At 38.0% G+C, this 25520-nt stretch overlaps 1 protein-coding gene across 1 annotated transcript in view; it reads left to right on the top strand.

The window, feature by feature from the left end:
* Nucleotides 1–18070, top strand: part of CYB5B (cytochrome b5 type B) — a 28202-nt gene extending 10132 nt beyond the window's left edge. The window contains exons 2-5 of the mRNA XM_007449924.1: nt 5606–5734; nt 6278–6307; nt 14535–14563; nt 17547–18070. Coding sequence (XP_007449986.1) covers nt 5606–5734; nt 6278–6307; nt 14535–14563; nt 17547–17637 — 279 coding nt within the window. The 3' untranslated portion in view covers nt 17638–18070. The remainder of the gene's footprint in view (nt 1–5605; nt 5735–6277; nt 6308–14534; nt 14564–17546) is intronic.
* Nucleotides 18071–25520: the final 7450 nt, after the last annotated feature.

Raw genomic sequence — 25520 nt, 5'->3', positions numbered from 1 at the left:
GGGATCTTCCCGGACCGGGGCATGAACCCGCGTCCCCTGCATCGGCAGGCGGACTCTCAACCACTGCGCCACCTGGGAAGCCCTATTTTCTGTTTTTTTGATGGTAGACATCCTAATGGGTGGGAGGTGGTATTTCATTGTGGTTTTGATTTGCATTTCCCCAGTGACTACTGATGTTGAGCATCTCTTCATATGCTTGTTGGTCATTTGTGTGTCATCTTCAGAGAAGTGTCTATTCAACTCTTCTGCCCATTGTATAATCAGGTTATTTGATTTGTTGTTGAATTTTAGGAGTTCTTTATATACTCTGGATATTAACCCCTTATGATTTACATATCTTTTGTTCTGTTGGTTGTCTTTTCACTCTGCTGATTGTGTCCTTTGATGTAAAAAACTTTTTAAGTTTGATGTAATTCCATTTGTCAACTTTTGCTTTTGTTGCCTTTGCTTTTGATGTCATATCCAAGAAAGTATCACTAAGTCCAATGTCATAAAAGATTTTCCCCTAATTTTATAGTTTTGGGTCTTACATTTAGATCTTTAATCCATTAAGAGTTCATTTTTGTATACGATGTAAGTTAAGGGTCCATCTTCACCCTTTTGCACGTGAATAGTCAGTTTTCCCAGTACTATTTGTTTAAGAGACTGTCCTTTCCCTGTTGAGTGGTCCTGGCACCCTTGTCAAAGACCATTTGACTATACATAGAGTATACGCAAAGGCAGTTGTGTCTGTGGTATTTTGGAACTTATTTTCCCACTATTTATATATTCCTAAGATTTAGCCATATGGTGTCACTCTAGTAAGTGACCACATTTGGATAACCACAATCTAGGACATTGTAACATCCTGGAACCTCTCCTTGTAGACCCTCCCAATCACTGCCTCCTTCCTCATTCCCAGAGGTACTAGCTCTCTTGACTTTAACACTATAGATTCATTTTGCCCTTTTCTTTTCTTTTCCTTTCTTTTTTTTTTTTTTGGCAGCACCGTGTGGCACGCGGGATCTTAGTTCCAACCAGGGATTGAACCTGTGCCCACTGCATTGGGAGCTCGGAGTCTTAACCACTGGACCACCAGGGAAATCCCTCTTTTGTCTATTTTTGAACTTTTTACAAATGAGTGTCACAGTATATATTGTTTTGTGTCTGGCATCTTTGGTTCAATATATTATATTCTTTTGTGCATATTGCAGTGCCTCATTCTTTTTCATAGCTGATTAGGATTCTATTGTATGATTATACCTCCGTTTATTCATATTCTTATGGATATTGGGTTGTTTCAGGTTTAGGGTCATAATGAATAATGATGCTGTGATCATTTGTGTGTGTGTATGTGTGTATAAGTTCATATATGTATACACATTTCTCTAGTATATACTTAGGGAATTGATTTTATTTTTTTAGAATGAAATTTTTATTGAGATAATGAGATTCATATGCAGTTATAAAAGAAATAATAGAGAGATCCTTTGTACTTTTTACTCATTTCCTTGTACTGGTAAAATTTTGCACAACTGTAGTTGTGCAAAACAACTCAAGATATTGATATTGATACAATCCACAGATATTATTCTGATTTCTCCAGTTTTGATTATAGTACTCAACATGCAAATTACATTTAACTGTTGGTATAGAATGGCACACTGCCACTTCCCTAGGACATTTAATTCAGACAGAATTATCCCTGGGCAACCATTATCTTTGTATCTGCCAGCAATTGCCCTATCTTGTAAACTCTCATATCCAGAATAACTGGGTCTTTAGTTCAACTGAGTGGTTACATACAGTACAGAACCATTGATTTTTTTTTTCCCCCCAGTGGATTTGATATATTCTGAGATCCAGATCAAGAATCTCCCATATTTAACCTATCTTTGGTCATCCTGAAGGCACTTGAGAATCCAGCAATATATCAGGGTCATCAGGTTTCCCTGGACAGTATTAAGAGATATAGAAGGGTTGCTAAGTCTGTCGTGGTTCTGAGTATTCACTCTGAAAAAGAGTTTATTTGAATAAAGTTTTGACACATTTGCTCTTTATGTCATTCTGTAGGCTCGAAATGAACAATACAGAGACTTGTTTTGCTCATACATAGTTTCTAAATTTTCAGTAATGAAAATTATTAGTTTTTTAAAGGAAGTTATAAAAATACTAGCACATAAGTTAAGTATAAAAATACAGGGTATTCGGATCCCAAGAAAACGGGAGTTTACTGTGGTCTAGAAGTCAGGCTGATTGCACATGATAATTAGTTATAATTGGCAATGTTTCTTCCAAAGATTGAATTTTTGCTAAGTTTTTATATATTATCACTAGCTTGAGTTTCCCCCCTTCTCTGCCTTTCATTTCTACAAGCACCAGAAGGAAATTTAAAAACATTTAAAAAATAGCTCTTTCCTTATAAGTCACCCAGCACACAGGCCTCGTTTCTTCTAGTTTCAAACATAAAAAAGAACCTGGGTCAGACAAGAATGATCCTTGTTGCATGCCCACCAGTTCATGCATTTTCCTTTTTATTCTGTGAGTCTCCAGTGCAAACAAGTTAAAAGGTTAAGGACTACTCCAAGTTCCCAACAGCTAATCCCTGGTTGACCTTCAAAAAGAGGTCTGTAGGGCTTCCCTGGTGGTGCGGTGGTTGAGAGTCCGCCTGCCGATGCAGGGGACGCGGGTTCATGCCCCGGTCCGGGAAGATCCCACATGCCGCGGAGCGGCTGGGCCCGTGAGCCATGGCCGCTGAGCCTGCGCGTCTGGAGCCTGTGCTCTGCAACGGGAGAGGCCACAACAGTGAGAGGCCCGCGCACCGCACAAAAAAAAAAAAAAAAAAAAAAAAAAAGAGGTCTGTAATTCATTTTTGAATATGCCTTCCAAGTGGAGGCGTTTGGCCACGTGCTCCTCTTTGACATCACCTGGTGCCCTCTGGTGATCTCTTAGCTCCAAAACTTTTCACTTTGTCTTGAAAGCTTTCTTGGTATCTGTGGTGGGCATGGCCGTGGCTGCTGCAGTCATCTGTGTCTCCATCATTCCTGATTGGTCATTGGCATTATCTTGGCCCACATTTGGAGAGTGAATGCTCTGAAGCCCAAATACACAGCAGAAGTACCAGGATGCAGCTATTAATAATGAGTAGTTCAATTCCCTTCTGTAGCGTAAGCTTACATAGGGTCATTGGAAATAGCACTTTGTGATAAAGCCTAAGAATGTCATGTTGATCCATCCACCAATAAGAATCACAGCGAGGACATTTGTGACATTCTCTTTCATCACATCTGTGACCATCGTGGGATCAGTTGTAGGAGAAGGTGGTATTATTTTCCTTTTTTTTTTTTTTTTTTTTTTGAAAACTCCATCCTCTGGGTTGTTGAAGTAATATTTTTATGTCAAGGACCGTTTGGGAATACAATTTCCATTTTCCCTGAGGACGGTGCTTTGAATTAGGACTTAACTAATTTCAGATATTTGCTCCTGGTTGAGCTTCTTGTCACTCTGCAGTAGGATAGACACCTAGTGGTGGATCACACCCCCAGGTGATGATAAAGATGGGCTGGACTACCCAGAGGCTCATGTTGGAGTTGAGTAGCCCACTGAGAGCCAGTCCGACCAGGGTCATTGGGGCTCCTCTTGGGATTCTCCTCAGGGACTTCTCCTGTCCTGCAGCCTGGGCATTATCTTGGCTCAGGGCTGGCCTGGGCTCTGCTGTGGCCTCAGGCCTAGTGCATTGCCTCTGGCTGGGCTGCTGTTTGATTTTAAATAATGTCTGAAGTTTATAGAGTTCTAAAACAGTAACGAAGGGTTCCCTGAAATATTTTTGCTTGCTCTAAACCATCTGTATTAAGACCACATTTTGGAGTGAGAGTTATTTTACTAAACCCTTTTTTTTGACCACTCTGACCCTCCTTGGGCTCTGTGAAAAATAAAAAGCAGGCTATAAAACAGTATATACCATATGAACTCATTTTTATGAAGACACAAAACCTTTCATCACTGCCTAGTACATTAAATTGTAAGTACTCAATAAAAATTGAAGCATAATAATTGAAATGGTTGAATGGACAGTAAAAATAGTTTTATGCACCAAAATGTTAACTAACTGTACTTATTTCTGTTATAAAGCTATAGTTGATTCCTTATTCTTTTTTCCCTCATACAGTAGGGAAAAAAAGTATAAAAGCGTTGCTTATTTATTTATTTATGATGAGAGATTGGTGAAAATGAAAATACTTTGTAGTTGTAGAAAGAGCTATGTAGGGAGTCATAAACTTAACCATTCTCTGGAATATCTCAAACCACTAAGACATTTTGTTATCCTTTTACTCTGAAAAGGCAGCATAATAGTTGGGATGTGTCATAAGGAAAAGATGTCTTCCATAGTTTAGGTACATAGAGCAAGTTGGGACGCAATTCCAAAAATAATAGCTTACCAGGGCTGAGAGGGTTCACATGTAACAACAGATGAGTGGCAGCTGTCTAACTCTTGCTTCAAAACAGCATGCTTAATGCTGGGGTGGGAGACCCATCACTGGGTGGAGACCTTATAGGAGACAAAAATAGAAGTTTCCTTATCCTCGCGGAGCTCAGAGGCAAGTGACTGACTGGGAGGTTACACTTAGAGTTTTTGTGCTTCTGTTGAATTCATCTTTAAAATAGGGATGATAATATTATTCCTGCTTAAAAGGTTGTTATAAAAAGTAACTACTTAAAAGCATTACTTGATATTCCAAAAATATAAATCTAGATATGTCTAATAGTGTAAATTCTAAATTTGCTAGTTGTAAGTAAATGTTTATTGAGTGTTTAAGTCAGGGACTGTGCTAAACGCAATTTTTAAAAAATTATTTTCTGAGTAGGTAATACTGTACTTGGGAAACCAATTTCGGTAGGGTGTACAGTGAAAAGGCTTCCTTGCACCTGTCTCCCAGCCACCAGGTTCCCTTAAATGTTTCCGGAGAGATTTTATGCATATGCATGCATATGTGTATCTGCTTTTTAAAATGATGGATGATAGCACATTATACTAACTGTACCTTTCTCTTGTTGAGTACAGAGTGTTTCCTGTCCTTATCTCATATAGTACTCACCGTAGTAAAGATAGGTACTCATATTGTCTCCATTTTACAAATAAGGAAACAAAGACATCTCAATTTCTTAATAATTTATGCAAGGTATATAGCATGTAAGTTATAGATAGAATCTACTTTCTAGGTATAGAGGCAGTTATTTTGGTATTATTTATTTGTTTAGCTTTAAAGTTTGAAACCATTTCAAACTTACAGAAAAGTTGCAGGAATACAATAATATTCTTTCTTTGGCTTTCCTAACCTTAATATTTTTGGAGGTCACAGCTGGTTGTTTCATAGAATATCTCTCAATTTGCGATTGTCCTAGGTTTCCTCACAGTTGAACCCACATTATGCTTTTTTGGCCAAAAGACACAGGAGTTACGTTGTGTTCTCCCCATTGCATCCTGTCATGGGGTATGCAGTGCTGATGCGTCCCATTGCTGCCATTAAAGGGAGAAAGGGGAAAAGAGGAGAGGGGAGGGGGAAGTAGCTTACATTAGTTATCTTTTCAGACAGCCCTCTCTTCAGTAAATATCTTTTCCTTGTAGCATCCTGGTGGAGAAGAGGTTCTGCTGGAACAAGCTGGTGGAGATGCAACTGAAAGTTTTGAAGATGTAGGCCACTCCTCTGATGCCAGAGAAATGCTCAAACAGTACTATATTGGTGATGTGCATCCGGTAAGAATTAGCTGATCTCTAGGAGTGCTTGTAGAGAGAGGAAGCTATCCAACAGCCACAGATCATGATGAGGGAATGAGTTACTAAAATGGAGATTCGTTCAACCCAGCCATCAGGCTAAATTTTCTCCAAAATCATCTAGCCTTACTGTGCTAAGATAGAGCTTCTTGTCTGTAAATCAACACATATAGTGTCTATGAAAAGGAACTGATTTTGGAGGTGGGGTTATTTTTGATTGATTGATTTTTTTGTAATGCAGTTAATATCTCTACCTAAAATAGTAGTTTGGTCTTGCAAATTCATTGCTAAAAGTGGTAACTATGGACTTTTAAAACCATACCATTCTAACAAGGGACCCTGATACGCTCAGAGTCAGGGATGCAGGGGTGGGGGAGTGGGCAGTACCCTTCTGTAGACCCTGACATCTCCCAGGGAATTACTACTACCAGAATGTAGTCTCATTTTCCAAAGTTAGAAGTAAGCAGGTAATGAGAGTTCATTTAGATGTGTCTTAAAATATTATTTGTTTTCCTCTTTAAACAGAATGACCTTAAACCCGGAAGTGATGGCAAGGTAAGAAGTCCTCTATTTCTCTTGTGTCTTTCAAGTGTTTATATTTCTTTTTCTTTTTTTTTTTTTTAATGTATTGTAACAAGAGAAGTGTTTACTTTTCCCCCAAACAAAAATCCTGTTTTTTAGGAATTTGGACTCAGTACCATCTCAGGAAAAAAGAATAGCTGAGTCTTGAACAGTAGGAACATTTTGTTCATGCTTCTGTTCGCTTTTTTAAAAAATTGAAACTCTAAAGCCATGCCCCGTATTGCTTTGAAAGAAATTAGTTTATAGATTCAGTTGTAGAAAAGTATTTCTTATTCTTACATTTAATAGTATAGATGATAATAATTCTGTGTTGGAAAAAGAATTGGAAGGTCGATTTACTCTTTAAAGTCTTAGAATGAGTTGTAGACTGGAACAATTGAGTAATTGACTGGAACAGGCCTTTCTGTCCCTATTCCCCTATGGTGTAGGCTCACATAGGCCTCACACCCTTCCCATTCACACAGTGATAACTGCAAAAACAAAAGATTAAATATTTGAAAACCTTAATGTGTACTGCATAATGTACCAGGAAGAAAATATGAAAGCCTTTTTGCTTCCCACAAGCTGGATGGTTCATCTCCCTTATCCCCCCACTTTTTTCCCGCTATTTTCCTTGACTCTTTACCTACCCTCTAATTTAAAGGGACAGCAGTTAGTTGTCACCCAGAACATCATGGACGCAATGCTCCCTCCTCTTTTCCTCCTTCTAGCTTCTTGCTTCCCTTTCCTCATTGAGCTAGTATTACTGAACTCATGTGACACAGCAATTAAAGTTGGCCTATACACAAGAATTCTTTCAATTCAAGAGATTGCTTGATGGTATCTGCCACCTCTTGCTCTGCCATCCAGAGTGCTTGTGTAAATTAACGCTTCCATCTTGCTGCACTCTGCTACTCTGAACTGTTGAATTGTTTATGAAGGGGGCATGAAATAGTTCTTTAAATGCTTTGTGAGCACTGTTGGTTTGTTTGTCCTCCCCTCCTAACACATGTACTATCCATTCTTGAATCTTCAGTTGTGTAATTAAGGTAAAATTTGAACTAAGCATGGCTTGTTTGGTGTATTGAACATGTCCAGAAACCATTGCTTTCAGAGGTCAACATTTGATTCACGGGATGTTCCCATTTGTACAAGAGATGCACCTTGTATCCAGGAGGCATAACCCACTTCTGCACAGCACTGTGAGAACACCCATTATATTTAAGACAAATAAAATTGTGGGGGAGTTATAATGTCTAGAAGTCTACAAATTGCTTCTTGTTGCTATTTTTCTTCCTTGGTAGTATAGTATGTAGTTAGGACCATTCTTAGGAATGGAGAGCAGTGTTTTTCAAATTCTATTCCCTGTACCACCTGTATTGTAATCTCTTGGCATGTTTTCTGAAATGTATATTTCCTGGGCTGCCATTACTACTACTGATTCATGATCTCTGGAGGTGGGAATTTGCACTTAAAGTAACCGAGATAGCCAAGCACCAGACTGTGCTGAATGACATGCCCGTCTTTTCATTTGAAAACTTAGGGAACTTTAGTTCTCTTCTGTGGAAAGCACTGTCTGCCTGTTCGCCACAACTACAGAAAGCCCATGTGCAGCAACGAAGACCCAACGCAACCAAAACAAACAAACAAACAAACAAAAAAAACCATGTTAAGCCTTTATAGAGACAATCTTACTTCCTTAAAAAAAAGAAACAGATCAAATCCTGTTATAGCAAATGTCATCTCATCAAAGCTTTTGTCTGTGGAATACTAAGTATTAAAGAGAATGAGAGGGACTTCCCTGGTGGTCCAGCAGATAAGACTCCACGCTCCCAATGCAGGGGACACGGGTTTGATCCCTGGTCAGGGAACTAAGATCCCACATCCCACATGCCGCATGCCACACGGCGCGGGCCAAAAAAAAAGAGAGAGAGAGAGAGAGAATGAGAGAGATCTTTATAAATTGATAAGGAACAATCACTAAGATAAAATTTTTTAGTAGAAAGAAGCAAGGGGCAGAATAGCACCTATGAGATTTTTAAAGCAAGGGATGGTTGGTCTGTCTACTGATCAATCAGTCTATATCCATCCATCCACGTGTTTATATTTATGTATGCACAGAATCTCTTTGGAAGAGTAAACAAAATGGTAGCTGGTTACCTCAGGAGAAGGGGAACTGGGAGACAGAGGTGGCGATGGCAGTCATTTTTATAGTACACTTTTTTGTACTATTTGAATTTTTAACCATGTACACCACAAACCACCCATTCAAAAAAGTTAAATGGAAAAATGGTCAGGTTATTGGGTCTATGCATCGTAATGAGATTTGACTAGTGAAGCAGTTGGACTGTCACCTAGATAATATCTGTTGAATAAATGAATGAAATGGTGCCACATTTTTTTAGTCAGGTTAGCATTTGTATGTTCCTTATCTCCTGAACTGAAGGTAGACTGAGTGATAAAAATGTTAACGAAGAAGTAAACCCATAATCCAAAGAGAGACCTCATGGACCACAAATGTGTCTAGGTTACTTTGGCACAGTAGGCAGGCAGGCAAACTGGCACAGAAAACACTGTTTCTAAGGTAAGTTTCATTGTGGTGGCTTCTTGTTGAGGAGCACGGGCTCTAGGCACACAGGCTTCAGTAGTTGTGGCACACAGGCTCAGTAGCTGTGGCTCGTGGGCTCTAGAGTGCAGGCTCAGTAGTTGTGGCACACGGGCTTAGTTGCTACGCGGCATGTGGGATCTTCCCGGACCAGGAGTAAAACCCACGTCCCCTGCATTGGCAGGCGGATTCTTAACCACTGCGCCACCAGGGAAGTCCCTTAACATGTTTCTTAAACTTCATTTTTTAACTTAAAAAATTTAACTTTTGAAATTTAGTAAACTCCATCCATGTTAGAAGCAGTTTATAACTTGCATTTAAAGGCAGATACATTTTTTTCTCCCAGATGCTATAGACTTTTGTTATACAGTTTTCTATTACACATACGTAAAGTATCATACATACATAACATTCAGTTTACCTTCTCTCTCTTTTTTTTTTTTCTTGGCGGTACGCGGGCCTCTCACTGTCGTGGCCTCTCCCGTTGCGGAGCACAGGCTCCGGACGCGCAGGCTCAGCGGCCATGGCTCACGGGCCCAGCCGCTCCGCGGCATGTGGGATCTTCCCGGACCGGGGCACAAACCCGTTTCCCCTGCATCGGCAGGCGGACTCTCAAGCACTGCGCCACCAGGGAAGCCCTACCTTCTCTTTTATGGGAGGGAAACTAAAAAGAATGCAGGTTTATAGTTATGTAATGTAGTTAGTTGGTTGCATCATACTAAAAAGAAGAATTGTTAAATATTCCTATCATATCTACAACCTAATTTATTAACGTTTAAAATGGGTATGCAGCTGCCCTTCAGATGAGTAGTGCTTGCTATTTACCAAAGAATTTTGTATGGTGGTTTCATTGTTGCCTGTTTTTTCTTCCCCTAACATTTGTATTTTGTAACGTAATCTTTTGAAATAAAGCATAGAATGTAATGGCAAGATCACTCTTGAAAGACAAAATACCCTTTTCTGAGGAATCTGAAGGCTTAGTGTCTTCTTGTAATGCTTTATTTAGAAATGATGTGTAGTTTTGCAAAGCAAGATGTCAGAAGGACAAGGTAACATCTTTTGCAAATCAGCCCTCCAATGTTATAACAAGTTTTTCACTTCTTAGGTCCCAGTAGAAATTAGTGTCTGAGTGTTTTAATTTTTTTTCTTCAGTGATGTCTTATGTATCTTATAATGGGTTCTTGAGAGAGTCGTATAGAAATTTGTTTTAGCAGGTGTTTTTCATCTTTGAATTTGCCCTTAGGTACAGGGAAATATTATTTATATGACTGGACTGACTCTAGGGATGTATGCTTTACAAGACTAATTGTTAAACTGTATTCTCATCTAGAAAGAAATCTTAGTGCATTAGAGTGTCATGAGAAGGCTGTCCTCAAGATCCACACCACATGGCCATGAAAATATTGAAGTCATATACTTTCAAAACTCAGACTTTTTAGGTTGTATGATGAACCTAAAACTAAAATTTATATAGTGTTAGCTAATGTTACACAGTCCATTGTATTATGGGGGGAAAATCCTTTGCACTAGTGTTTGAAGCCCAAAGTTCCCAAGTTGTTTTTCATAAGTTTCTGGCCACATAGAAACCAAATTATTCTAAATAAAAGCTGCAAAAACTACCAGACCACCCAAATACTCATTAAATTTGCTGAAGGTGTTCTATGGTTTAAAATCCACTTCTTCCAATTTTAAATACTTGGAATCCTCTTGGAATGGCTAACATTCAATTTAGGAATTAAAACATAAGCTTTTTATATACCTTATATTTCCCTTTTATTTAAACCTCTGAAAGTCTGAGTATAAACTGTTTAGGCTGAAGGTACACGTAATGCTCTGTCTGTATGTTTGAATGCATCATAACTATAATTTTGGCGCATTGCTTCCTACGTTTATGTTCTGGTGACAAAGTACACCATTCCGTAAGCATGTGTTCTCCTCCCATGTTTTCCTCATAAACAGGGTTCATAGTGAAATCACCCCCCACTGACCCCCAGATCCCTTCCCATATGTTTGCCAATTATGACATTTCTTTGTCATTCTTTTAACCACATCGGAGAGGGTTGGTACTCACGGCACACTGTCTCGGAAGAGTATCTGGAAGAACACACCTTTACGTACGTGCTGGAAAATAGAAACGTCTCTGTGTGGTTGTGCTCCTTCAGTCTTCCTTCTTGGACGTGGGAGAATGGTATTAACTTCTCTCTAATCTTTAGAAGTCTGCTCTTGTAGGTTTTGCTAAAATGCCCTTGGGTCGGAAAATTGTGTTGAGTTAATTGAATATGACTTTAGAATTCAGGTTCATCTGATTTGAGCCTTTCAGTTCACAGGTGAGGAAACTGATTTAGCATTGAGCTTGAGGATATTAGACATAATTTCAGTTATAATCAGCTTTAATAAAAAGGTTACTCAAATATTATGAAATATTTCCTCTTGTCCTACAAAGTCCATGTTTAGTGTTTGTATGTATATAAGTATATTTATTTACTTATTTATGTTATGAGGGAATTAAAGGCTTAATGAATCTTGAACTTTAGGAACCACTGTATTTAAACAGTTAATTTCTGTTAATTTTGGACTAAAATCAGAGTAGACTTAAAGCAATCTGGTTGTTGGAATTGGATTCCAGACTCATTGGAGAATAGAGAAGCATGCATATTAATCACTTGGTAAGGCTTTTGGTAGAACTCTGGATTTGAACTGCTCTCTTGTAACTAAAATCATGTAGTATTGCAATTACTACTATCCATGCCAAAGATGGAGAGCAGTCACTTCTCCTGACCAATCTTGCATGTAAATTGAAATGTGGGCAAGAACATAACCAGCCAAGATATGCCTGAACACCCACAGGGGTAAATTAAAGTCAATCATAAACTGTAGGAATTTCACCTAAGCATCTGTTAGATGCAGCACAGAGCTCTGGAGTGGAAATGAGAACGGGGGAGCTGTACATGGAGAGATTGGAAGGGTGAAGATGAAGGAAGGTTTTGTGTTAATAGAACCCTTTTCTTCTTAATTTTGTTAAATTAAAAATAACTTACTTGGCTTCTTTCCAAACTTGGCCGAGACACTTGGCTACAAGAGCAGTGCCTTAAAAAACTCTTTCATTTATAGTTGATTAAAAGCGGAGTCACTTTGGCATTTATTTGGCTCTTCGTATTCTAAAGAGAATAAGCTTCCTTCTCTTTTCTTTCCTAGATTGCTCTTAAAACAGGGGTTGAGGTACTTAGTTGAAAGAGAGGGAGGGAGGGAGGCAGGGATGAAGGAAGGAAGGAAACCATGTATATTTTAAAATTTTTATTGCTTATTATGAACTATTACAATTTCAGTATATTATGGTCTTGATTCGTCTGGCCTCTCTCTCTCCCCCTCTCTTTCTTCTCTCACTTGCTTACTACGTTGTCTGAGGCTCACTCTAGTTAGCACACACAAGTGCTTTTGGTTGTAAAAGAGACTAAAAACTTTGAAATCTAGAGAATCCATTTATATGAACTAACGGATTTAATGTGGTTATAGATTAAACATCATAGTACATATATTACTCTGTTTCGCTTTCACATAAGCCTTTCAGATTACCTCCACTTTTTTTTTTAATACTAAGTCTACATTTTTTGTTCCGTAAATCATTGGTATATGTGTGGATAAAGAAAGCATAAAAGACCATGGAATTTTCTTGATAGAATTCAATTATTTCTTGGCTACTGTAGTGGAATATTTTTAAAAAGGCAATGTTGGGCTTCCCTGGTGGCGCAGTGGTTGAGAACCCGCCTGCCAATGCAGGGGACACGGGCTCGAGCCCTGGTCCAGGAAGACCCCGCATGCCACGGAGCAACTAAGCCCCTGCGCCACAACTACTGAGCCTGCGCTCTAGAGCCTGCGTGCCACAACTACTGAGCCCGTGCGCCTAGCCCATGCTGCAGAACAAGAGAAGCCACTGCAATGAGAAGCCTGTGCACCGCAACGAAGAGTAGTCCCCACTCACCACCACTAGAGAAAAGCCCGCGTGCAGCAACAAAGACCCAACACAGCCAAAAATAAATAAATTAATTAATTAGTTTAAAATAAAAAAGCTTTAAAAAGGCAACATTGTAAGTGAGATGCACACACAACCGTCAATTACCACCCCGGCCTTCCAAATCTGCAAAACACTCGCTGTTATTTCTCAAAGATTGACCGTAACATGTTTTAGCTAGCCTGACTCGTTCTATTCAAGGAGAAATGTCCCAGATTGTTAACATTGGGGTCTCAAAGAAGTGTAGTAGTATATTAATAGGATTTATCTAAAACTTTTTGTTAGAAGTTTTACTTGCCTATAGGCGATTTCTTTCAGGTTTGGGGCATGTATTCATTTGCATGAAATGTTTTGGGTATATGAAATTAAAACTTATCTCATGGTCTGCTCTAAAATATCTAGGCCAGTATGTATGTAGGGTTTTGGGGAATCCTGGAGGTTACTGAAATTTGTAGTTATGTGTGCATACCCTGGCATATTATTGCATATTGGCAAAGATGATCTTTTGGGCAGCAGTAACTTATGCTAATGGGTTATTGTCCTCTGGCAGTAAGTTAGCAGGCTTCTTTGTACTATACAGCTAATTAATGAAATCCGTAACTTCATTTGATATTTACATAAAGTGAATTTAAAAATTTAGTATCAGCTTTATTAAGGTATAATTCACATGCCATCCAGTTCACCTATTTAAGATGTATAAGTCAAGGGTTTTTAGTATATTCAAAGCTGTGCAACCATAATCACAAATTAATTTTGGAACATTTTCATCACCACATAACCTTTAGCAGTCATTTTCCATTTCCCTCCAGCTCCTCTTCTCCCAGCCCTAGGAAACCACTAATCTACTTTTCTGCCTCTCGGTTTGCCTATTCTGAACATTTCATGTAAATGGACTTTTTATAATACATGGTCTTTAGTTTCTTTCAGTTCTTTCAGTTCACGTAACATTTAAGGTTCATCAGTGTTGTCGCACGTATAAGTACCTTGTTACTTGTTGCTGCCAGATTTTTGTTTTTAAGTTTATTTTGGTATTTTCTTTCCCCTAACTCCATTCTTGCTGTTTTCATTGTGAAATAAGCCCTAAGGTCTCTAATCGTAATTTTTACGATTTCAGAGAGTAAACCAGTTCGCTTCTCTAAGCCACAAAGCAGTCATCTGCATGCTTTTGAGCATTTCCCAGTTGATCTCTATGTTACAAGACAGGAGTTTTTATTTTTTAACAGTGTTTTCACAAAATGTCATCTTAGCTACTGCCAGTGGCAAGCCACAGTGAACCAGGCTTACCATTGTGACTGCAAATTAGTTCATTGCAATATAGTTTGTGCCAGTGGCTCTTTTTGTTTGTTTGTTTGTTTTTTACAAATAAAAAGAGTTTAGGTCATTTCTCTATGCTTTCATTAGTGGTTCTTTACTAGGGAATACCTGTATATTATCAGAAAAAGAATTCCTAGTCCTCCCATCACATATGGATTTGTAAACATCAAATTGCATGAAAGATGAAGTTCTGTTATTAGCTTCAGAGTTTGCATGACTATTCGAGAAGATTTGTATACTCTGTGTTAATCTTGTTTGTTGTTTGTTTGTTTTTGAATATGCATCTTCTTCAGGACCCTCCGAAAAATAATACGTGCAGAAGGTTGGTATTCCCTTAATAGATTTCCTTATGCTCAACATACTGTGTGGCAAAGAGGTTCTTCCATAAATATACATGTGTAACATAACTTAGAGTACAGTTTGACAGCTCATTCTTTTTTGGTCAAAATTATTACAAATTCAGTAGTTCCTTAGCTTTAGCAAAATTAATTTTTACAGTTTTAGTCATCTGAGTAATCTCAAAAAAGTTCTTGCCTTGAGTAATTTTTAAATCTTGTTGTGACATAAATTAGAATCACATGTAGTAAGAGGTAAGTATGCATGGACAAGTATTACTGTTAATTCAGGCCCACAGTCTCTGTAGCTCAGCCAAGCTATGCAACTTCCATTAAAAACTTAATCTCAAAAAAAAAAACAAAACTTAATCTCATTTAATCCTCACAGCCACTCTGCACCTACCTTACATATTATAAATGTAATAATAAATGTAAAAATGTATTATTACATTTTATAGAAGAAAAAAATTGTGTATTGCAATCATGTTCAGGAATGTGTGCTTCCTCAAAGGTTTACTTATCCCTTGCAGTAATGTTACTAACACAGTAGAATTAGCCCTGAAAGGTATACATTTGTCATCCCTTAAGTGTCTCTACTTGAGATAACTGTAGAATCCTTGGCTTGTAAAAATTTATAGAGATTATATAGTGCTGTTTTATCTTTCTGAGATCCCACTTAAAGCATTTCATAGAGAGAAAATGTGTCTTTTTTTCTCATAAAAGTACCATGTCTTTTTTGTTTGAGGTGATGGACAGAATATTTTTAAAAAGTGGAAATTAAAGGAAACTGTTAGTAAATTCAGCTTTCTTAATATTAAGGATCTAGGCTCATCCAAAAGCTCCATAAAGAATTTGAAAATACAGGCCATAAACTTGCAGTAGACTTACACTACACTTAAAACTGATTAAAAATTACTATGTAGAATACATGAAGAATTTTTACAAATCAATTAAAAAATAACTTAGTAGAATATGAGAAAAAGACTTAAACAAGCACCTTACAGAAGAGGAAGCACAAATATAAGCATATGGGAAAAAAAGGTTTAATTTCATTTGTTGTCAGAGAGATGCAGATTAAAATCATAGGGTATATTTCACACCTGCCAGATGGTTGAAAATTTTTAAAAATTCTAAAAATAAGAGGAGTTGTTTAGGAAGTGTATTACCAATATTCTTAGGCCCTCTTTAGGGTCTTAGGGAGATGTAAATGGGTACAGTCCCTGTGGAAAACAATTTGGCATTATCAAGTAAATTTGACAATATAATAACTTCTGACCCAGCAGTTGCATTTCTAGGGATATATACATACTCAAGAGAAATGTGTGTACAAGTATACCAGTGAGCACGTACTAGAATGCTCATAGCAACATTATTCAAGATATTAAAATATTGGAAACAACCCAAATAACTATTAATTAGTAAAATGAATGAATTCATTCTGGGATATTCATATAGTGGAATACTTCAAAGCAATAAAAATAACTGAGTCACAACTACATGCAATAACCTGAATAAATCTGAATGAAGAGAGTTCTGTCTTATGGCCAGGAAGTTGTTGTTGAATCTGTATCTCCTTTGGTGCAGTATAGGTGCATTTCTTCTTGTTCTGTTCTCATTGGCCGTAAAGTTACAAAGGATTATATGAGGATTGGTGGTCAACCATTCTCAGTCTTTGCACTGAAGACTTTATCTTCTGTGTTTTGAACTCTTTTGTCCCTTGTGGCTGCTCTGGAAGATACCTGAGTTCATTACTCTTCTGGGGAGATTACTTTTTAAGTTTCCCTGTGCCATATTGCTGTTGTACATACTGACCAACTTGCTTGTGTCTTTAAACAAAGCTACCTGGCTGACATTCTAAACTTGTCCAGAACAGCTTTCTGCCATACTTAAATGTACAAAGTGCTAGGCATGTTTAGGCAAAGAGAATCATTTTTATTATTGAACCTCAGCTGGTTTTTTGGGCTTCAAAGCCTTTTAATACCTAGACTGCATATGTCATAAGTGGAGGGGCAGCCAGGTCATTTGGATCATGGAAGAATTATACCTTAAAACTAGCAGAGCTAATAAGCTCTGTTAGAGAGGAAGGATCTTTTCAGCTATGTGGCTTGCGGGATCTTAGTTCCCCAACCAGGGATTGAACCTGAGCCACCGCAGTGTAAGCGCAGAGTCTTAAGCGCTGGACCGCCAAGGGAATCCCCAGGAAGGATTATTTTAAGGAGAATAATGACTGTCCTGAAACTCTGAGGAAAGTTTCTTACAGGACTTTTTAAGCCAACTACCATTTATTTAACTTTACTAGAACTATCAGTATGTTGTGTGTGTGCATGTGTGTGTGTCCTTGTTAGTGTCTGAACTTAAGTAGGGATTAAGGGGATGGGAATCAGGATAGGAATCAGACTGCTTGACCAACTTCCCTTTGTGATTTTGGGTGCAAAGCTTGTATTTCATATATAAAATGAGAATAATAATACCTATTTCGTAGGATTGTTGTGAGGATTAAATTTTAAAAACACATGTGGGGCAAATGTAATATCGTCAGCAGTTGTGTATTAGGTATCATTGGTTCTAAATTTATAATTATATACATAAAATGGTGGCTTTTTCCTGCTCACAGATGTTAATTGTAGAATATGTGAAAAGCATAAAGAAAAATTTAAACTCTCCATAATCCTGTAACCCAGAAATAACCACTTTACGTCTTTGTGAAAACATATATACTGAGGTGTGTATGTATATATTTTTTTGGTATTAACCATACATTCCGTTTTTAATCCTTTTAAAATTATTGTTTAACTTCAATCCAAATCTTTGGATTTTTTTATTTCCTCAAATAAAATTCTTTGCTACAAAAATATTAAAATGTGAAAAATGTTTAAAATATTAAAATGTGAATGTTGAAAGATAGGGTACATTTGGTATGAAATGTTCACGATTTTATTGCTTCTCCCCCCTACCCCCCCAAATATCTAGCTACTGGTCGTATTGGATCTTCCCCATCGTAGGTGCTATTCTCTTAGGTTTTCTGTATCGTTACTACATGGCGGAGAGCAAGTCCTCCTGAGGAGACCTTGTTGAAGTCTGGAAAGCACATCTACTTGGGAGTGAGAACTAGACGCTTGTTTGGAGGCTGCAGCGGTGCCCTCTTCTCGAATCCTGCCAATTGTATTCTTCTCCCTCGGACCCCAGACTGTTGGCCGGACATCCGCCTCAGCCCTGGGGCCAGTGTCCAAGTCATTTCTCAGAGCCTTACTCTCAAAGCACCTGCTCATTGTGTCCTTGCCTTTGTTTCCTCTCTTTACTCTTTTCCACGAGCACCTTTATGTTTCAAAACTTTCTTTTATAATTATAGTCTACGTATCCTAGTGACATTGCCCTTTGGTAAAATTGCCTGCTTTCCAATACTTTGAATGCACATTAGACATACTTAACAGGGCGTCACACTCTGGTTTTGAAGCTTTTCTTTTTCCCTTTTTCTTCTAAGTAAATATTATTTTAAAAATTATGACTTAATTATCATAAGAGGTTTAGTTCATGAAGTCAGGTTGCACACCTGCGACTTAAAACACAACTGCAGAATGATCTTGTTCCTTGTTTATATTTGTTAAAACTGAGTGTAGCAGGGAGCCCTTGCCACCTCCTAAGGCCACCAAATGGTGCTGGGCAGAACTCTGCTTCCCTTTTGTTTATGGGGAGTGGAGAGAAACAGGGAGAGGAAGAGATGGATTGGGATGATAGAGTGAATTCATGGTAATCTTTCTTTTGAAAAATATTGAAAAACACTACTTTTAGGGCAGGAGTTTAGAAAAAGCACCAAAAACTTTATCCTTTACTTTGGCACCAGTTCCTAGCCATCTTTTTTCTTTCTTTTTTTTTTTTTTTTTTAAACCCCTTACCATCTTGTATTGGTAAAATATAAATTTATAAATATGTGTTTAGAGCTTTACAGTTTTGTTAGAGGATTTTGCTCTTTTTTTGTTTATCAACTGGCAATTTTTTATTCCCCTTTTTACAGAAGTAAGAGACTCCAAATTGATCAAAGGTACAGTATTTAATCTTCTGTTTGCCCCAGTAAAATAACTCCCATGGTAAAGCGGCATTCAGAGGGGGTAGATCGGGACAAGAGAATGTTTTCCATTTCATGTGTATTTTACCTCCATGGCTCCAGTTTGTGGTTTTGTTGTTTTTTCCATTGAGAATAAAAAACTGGTAGGTTTTTTTTTTTTTCTCAGATGACTGTTTCATTGAGAAGAAGGTTATTATTTAGAGTTACGTTACTGTTTCTCCTTGGTTTGGACATTCTCTGGTGTATTTGACTGCTTTCCCCGCACCCCCCTCCGGTGGAAGCACCTGAGGAGGCCGTCCACTGGGAGTTTTCTGCCGACAACTGTGGTGATTTTTCTTCCCATCCTTTGAGGATGACCGGTCTACTCTGAGCCATCGTCACATGCAGCAGGAAGCAGCGTGGTTCAGGAAGGACCATGGGCACTGCTCTGTATCCTCCCCTATTCCTGCTTGCCAGGCACTTGACAGGACAGGAAGCTACACAGCACACCAGTGTCTGCCCATGCAAACTATTTAAGAAAAAGTTCAACCCAGGTCTTGTATCCTGTGATTTAGCAGTTGAGTGAATTCACAGTTTGTAAAAATCATGTTAACCTGCTAGTCGCACACCTGGTTATGACATTATGGGCTTTCTGGCTGACTTTTATATGTCAGGGATATGGGTAAATTTTTTAAACATATCTTTTTTTTTTTGATGTGGCCCATCTTTTAAAGTCTTTATTGAATTTGTTACAATATTGCTTCTGTTTTATGTTTTGGTTTTTTGGCCACAAGGCATGTGGGATCTTGGCTCCCCGACCAGGGATCGAACCTACACCCCCTGCATTGGAAGGTGAAGCCTCAACCACTGGACTGCCAGGGAAGTCCCTAAAACTTATATCTTTAGAAAATGTTTTGTATGTATTATAAGATGCCAGTGTAAGACAATTTATTGAAAGAAAAATCTTTGGTTATTGTGTAACAGAGGTGGTGTGACTTGATGCTCCTCCAGGAAGGCAAGGAAGGGTTGCCTTGAATAAGAATTGATATATAATTGCTGTAATCATTAAGTTGCATGATCACATGGGCCCACACTGGGATAGAAAGAAGAACAAAGGAGTATTGAGGAGCTGGAAAGGGAACATTCAAGCTAAAACTAAGCCAGAAGATAACTTGGGTCAATTAAAAGTGCGTTGGCAGTCCCCAAAATTGAATGAAAAACATCTGGCTTAGAAGAAATGTTAAAGAACGATATTCTTAAGTAAAATTTGTGTTTTTTTGATATTTTTAGGGTAAAGACCACTGCAAAAGGTATATGTTTTTCTATTTCATATTGGTTGTCTTTTCCTGTTTATATCTTGACTTGTTTTTGTTCAGAGCCAGAGGAAAAGATTTTCAGGCTTCGTCTCACCATCCATGAAATCCATCCAATACCCAGGGCTTCTTTTGATCTCCTGCTAATACCATGTCACTTTGTATTATAAAAACCACTCTTGGGTCCATTTACTATTATTCTGCTGCCTACATAAACAACCAGGTAGAGCTTGTGTGAGTTTGCAGAGGTTTTTTTCTAAACAATAAAGTAATATAGTATGTTAACCGAATCCGTCAAAAAGGACTTTTGTTTTAAGAAGTAGACAGGAATTCTCGAAACAGTTTCGACATTGGTGGGTCATCAAAACCCCTCTGGAGAGACAGTGGAGCCAGTCCCTGTTGGCCAGCGGGCCTCCTGGGATGTCTCTGGGGTGTTTGGTTGTTTATTCCCAAGGAAGGGTCACTGCTGCTGCTCACCATACTGTACACATAATGGCTGGAGAGCACAAGAGGAGGAGATGAGGGGAAATTAGTGCCCCCAAAATAGGGATGTTAGTGCTGGGTCCCAAAATTTCCTGCCCCTGTCTCTCAGGAATGGGTTTTGGTTTCCAAATGACTTACATTTGTAAAGACAGGAAAGTGGTACAGATAAAGTTTATACTGTGTTTAGTTCTAATTTGACCACTTAAGCAGCAACAAAAATGCATTGGAACTTATAATTTGAGCCGTAAAGTTCTTTCAGCCGTTGTCACAAATCCACACATTGTGAAATAAGAATGTTGTTGAGTATATACTCAGTTCCCAAGTGAAGCAGTGAAAAATGCTTTACAGGCCAGATATATCATTACTTACATAGTATCTCATGCTTAAAATCTTAAGTGATACCTATCTGATTAAATTCCATTTTAGAAACGCAGAACTTTAATGTTCATTACTTCCTTCTCCAGGAGGAATGGATTCAGACATGACTTGTCTGAACAGGAGATTGATCTTTTTTTTTTTTTTCTTTTTTTAACCATCTCGTTCTTTTGCCAAATACCACAGAAGTAATGGGAAGTTTAGTCACATTTGATGGTTGTGCCCTGGAAGAGCTTGGGTTTGGAATTTGTGGGGGTGATCTCAAAGGGAGGTTTCAAGAAGCAGAGAGGTATTTGTCAAGTCACCTACCCTACATCTAGCATCCCACTCATGAATTTTAGGAGCTGCTTTGTGCCTACACCTATATTCTACATTGGCTTTTTAGGCAAAACATTATTATGATTATTTAATTTCCTTTTGACTTCACCCTCTGAGCGAGTAATATTAACATTCCTTTTGTGTATTCAGTAATGAAGTTTGTTTACCTATTTTATTTCAGCATATTTTGAACAAAGATCTTTGTCTCTTTCTGCTGGAATGTGCACACAGTGAATGTTTGTTAGAACTACACACAATAAAGATACTGTTTTCCTTTTCTCTCCCTGACTACAGTATTTTTTTTTTTTTACATTTATTTAGCTTTGCTCTTATATTTTATTTTTTGGCTGCATTGGGTCTTCGTTGCTGTGTGCAGGCTTTCTCTAGTTGTGGCGAGTGGGGGCTACTGTTCGTTGCAGTGCACAGGCTTCTCATTGCGGTGGCTTCTTTTGTTGCAGAGCACCGGCTCTAGGCGTGCGAGCTTCAGTGGTTGTGGCACGTGGGATCAGTAGTTGTGGCTCATGGGCTCTACTGTGCAGGCTCCATAGTTGTGGTGCACGGGCTTAGTTGCTCCACGGCATGTGGGATAGTCCTGGACCAGGGCTAGAACCCGTGTCCCCTACATTGACAGGCGGATTCTTAACAACTTTGCCACCAGGGAAATCCCTACAGTTATTTTTTAAAAAAAATTTTTTTTTTTTTTTTTTTTTTTTAAGTAGAGATGTTGGTCCTGTAATTCTCAGGTGTTCTGGAAGAAAAGAATTTGAGAAGCATAAAAGTCACCTGTATCTATGCTACTACTGGGTTTAGTGTAACTGGATGGGGAGTTCTGCAGTTTTCAGGATTCTTACTGCTGCTCTTTCCTTGACGTGAGTTGTGCGATTGATAATCCTGAGAGGCAGAAATCAAGACTTTTGCTGTATTAACAGATGTGAAGTGGCAACCGGGTAGACAGGTTGGGAGTTCTGTTTTTACTGAAACCATCTGGTAAAGAGAAGCCAGTTCAAGGTAATAATATGTTGTTATCTGTAATGCCAGTCTTCAAATGGTTGTTTTTCTTGGAAACAGCTAAACTGTTGGGGAAAATTAAACATTGAGATCGAAGTTCTAGTGACTATGTTAATAAAACAAGGTAAATAAACCATTTGTATAATTACCTTTAAAACATACTGATAGCATTCTAACATAACCAATGAGACATCATTCCTTAGGGCTTGGTTATTTCACTGTCACATGAATTGAGGATTACTAACAGGAAAGGAAAGTCCCATTCTTATTACTAGTGTTTGAATCTAATGTATAACCTTCAATCATAATAATTCACATCACTCTTCCTGATGCTGAGTATTTAGCAGGTACTTGACAAATCCTGGTTGATTCCTGAAAACTTGAGGTCAAAGATTGTCATTTCAACTATGTAAATTTAAGGTAAGAAACACCTTACCTTAAATTAAGAAACAAATGCAAATACAAATGCTGTTTGTTACAAGTGTGACAAGTGGCATTTTTGATCCATCAGTGCCAGTCTCAGAGCCGTTTCCTATTGTTTGTTCCTGGTTCTAATCTCTGTGACTGAAACACCATGGACCTGGAAAGGGAAAAAAATTTTAAACCCAGTTTCCTGAATTGCATTTTTCTTTAGAGAAGCTTACTTTTGGGATTTTTTTTTTTCTAGTTTCCTCATCGAAGTTTTTCAGAAAAGGAGGTGGCATTACTTACAAAACAATAGGATGATGTCCACAATAAAAACAAATCTTCTCACAAACCTGCCCACTCTGATTTATTACCCAAGAAATCTAATAAGGAGCAGCACAGGAAAATGAGCTTTCTGAGACTTCCAATGTGACCCCGTTTTTCTTTTCTGAATCTTTTTTTTAGGTGTTTGTTTGTTTGTTTGTTTTTAGTTTTTGGATTTTTCCTTCACTCATTCTGCTCCATCTTCCCCCTTTAAACTGCATGCTCTGTCTCATGGTTTACTAATAAGTGACACCTTAGCCACGCTTCTCTTCATTTTTAAGTATTATGGTCCAAAAATGTACCCACTAGCCTGTTGTGGAAAACATTTGGAAGAAATTAAGCTGATTTGTTTTTAAGCCAGACCATGCATGTAAACTAGTGCAGTTCTGTTTGAACATCTTTATTAACCTTCATTTAGGGCTAAAAGTCTACCACTGGACCTTTCATGTGTGAGTCGGTAAATTTGCGTTTTGTCTTAAGCTAGTTCAGATTTAGTTTCTAAAACATATCCTAATTACAGTGGCCTCTGCAGCTTACCTGACCTTAAAATGCCTGCCTTGGTAACAAAGGGTTCTGCCTCTCCAAGTATACCTAAGCTCTCATAGGGCAGAGACTCATTTTTTTATTCTGTGCTAAGTCTCTTTGCAAAGAAAAAATATTCTTTACTTAAAAAAGATACACACTCATTATTTTTGTCATAGAATAAGATACATAAGTAAGGAACCTATTTAAGCTAACAGGTAAAAGGGAACTTACTTGTTATGAATCAGTTATGAATGAGCATCTGATGGAACTCAGGGTTAGGAAGCACAACTGGACCTCAAGAGAACTAGGACCAGGAATCAGAAGACCAATAGGAATCAAGGTGGCTACATTAGTTTCCAGTCCAAACCTCTTATGGAAATTAATTCTTAGAAGTGAGAATGTAATTGGCTAGACAGTATCAAGAGTGTCCATTTCTGATCCCATCAAGGGCAGGGGGACCCATTCCTCACCTTGAATGGTGGGGTGGATCATAGGGGAAGCAGATACCCAAGGCAGATGCTATTATCACGTACTTTGTGTATTTTGTTTAAGTGTCTTCATTAATGGACTATACAACCTCTGAAGGAAGCGTCTTTGCATCCCTCAGGGTGCCCTGCTTTATGCTGGGCCATAGGAAGGGCTAAGCGGATTCAGTATGGTTTATCATGCTGTGTCTGAACGAACAACCTATCCGAATTTGTTGAATTATCTGGGACTCCTAAGTAGAATTCTGAAATGAATCCCAATGCTGTCCACATCACTAACAACCAAAAAACCTCATTGACTCCTGCATCCCCCAAAACCCATTCTGTTTTCTCTATAAATAAATTCAGCTGCCAGTATTTATTGGTTTCATAGAAATATTTTAAATGAACTTTAATTTTTAGAGCAGTTTTAAATTTAGAAAAATTATGACAATACAGAGAGTTCCCATAAACTTAGCACCTGGTTTCCCCTATCACTAGCATCTTAAACATTAGTGTGGTAACATTGGTTACAGTTAATGAACCAGTATCAGTACATTATCATCAAAGTCCACAATTTATTCATACTACCTCAGTTTTTACCTAATGTCTTTTTTTCAGTTCTTCTTTTACACTTAGTCATCATGTTTTCTTTGCCTCCTCTTGACTGTGACAGTTGCTCGGACTCTTGTTTGTGATGACCTTGACTATTTTGAGGAGTATTGGTCAGGTACACTGTAGGATGCCCTCAGTTGGAACTTGATATTTTTCTTATAATTAGACTGAGGTTATAGGTTCGGTTGGGGTGGGGGAAGCCTCTAGATGTAATTTGTTATTATTGCATCATATCAAGGGTATATACTGTCAGTACGATTTATGAGACTGACCTTGATCAAAAGGATGAGGTAGTGTTTATTAGGGGTTTTTTTGTTGTTGACATATAGTTGATTTACAGTATTGTGTTAGTTTATAGGTGTACAGCAAAATGATTTATATATATATATATATATATATATATATATATATATATATTTTTTTTTCAGATTCTTTTCCTTTATAGGTGTTTTCTTTTCTATAAAGTTACTCTTTGAAAGGAACTTTCCATACTGTTTCATATTAGGAGGAAGTTACTATGGGCAGCCCACACTTAAGGAGTAGGGAGTTTTGTTCCACCTCCCTGAGGGTGGAGTATCTACATAAATCATTTGGAATTCTTCTGTATGGGAGATTGGTTCATAGAATATTTTTTAAGTTCTCATCACAAAAAAATTTTTATAACTGTGTGGTGATGGATGTTAACTAAACTTATTGTGGTAATCATTTTGCAACATATACATATATCAAATCATGATGTTGTACACCTAAAACTAATACAATGTTATATGTCAATTATTAGTTATCTATTTTATACATATTAGTGTGTATATGTCAGTCCCAATCTCCCAATGCATTCCACCCCCCACCCCCTGCTTTCCCTCCTTGATGTCCGTATATTTGTTCTCTTTATCTGTGTGTCTGTTTCTGAGTTGCAAACCGGTTCATCTGTACCATTTTTCGGTTCATAGAATTTTATACTTGATAAATATTGATGTTTTTTGACCACCCCCCAAAAAATAACAGTAAGGGGCTTCAAACTGAACACAGTAGTTTGACAAACTTATCTCTGTTCCCTTCCAAAAGCCACATA

The sequence above is a fragment of the Lipotes vexillifer genome, unplaced genomic scaffold (genome assembly GCF_000442215.2).
Source record: "Lipotes vexillifer unplaced genomic scaffold, Lipotes_vexillifer_v1.1 scaffold1235, whole genome shotgun sequence".
NCBI classification, from domain to species: domain Eukaryota; kingdom Metazoa; phylum Chordata; class Mammalia; order Artiodactyla; family Lipotidae; genus Lipotes; species Lipotes vexillifer.
This window is presented reverse-complemented; position numbering and strand designations above follow the sequence as displayed.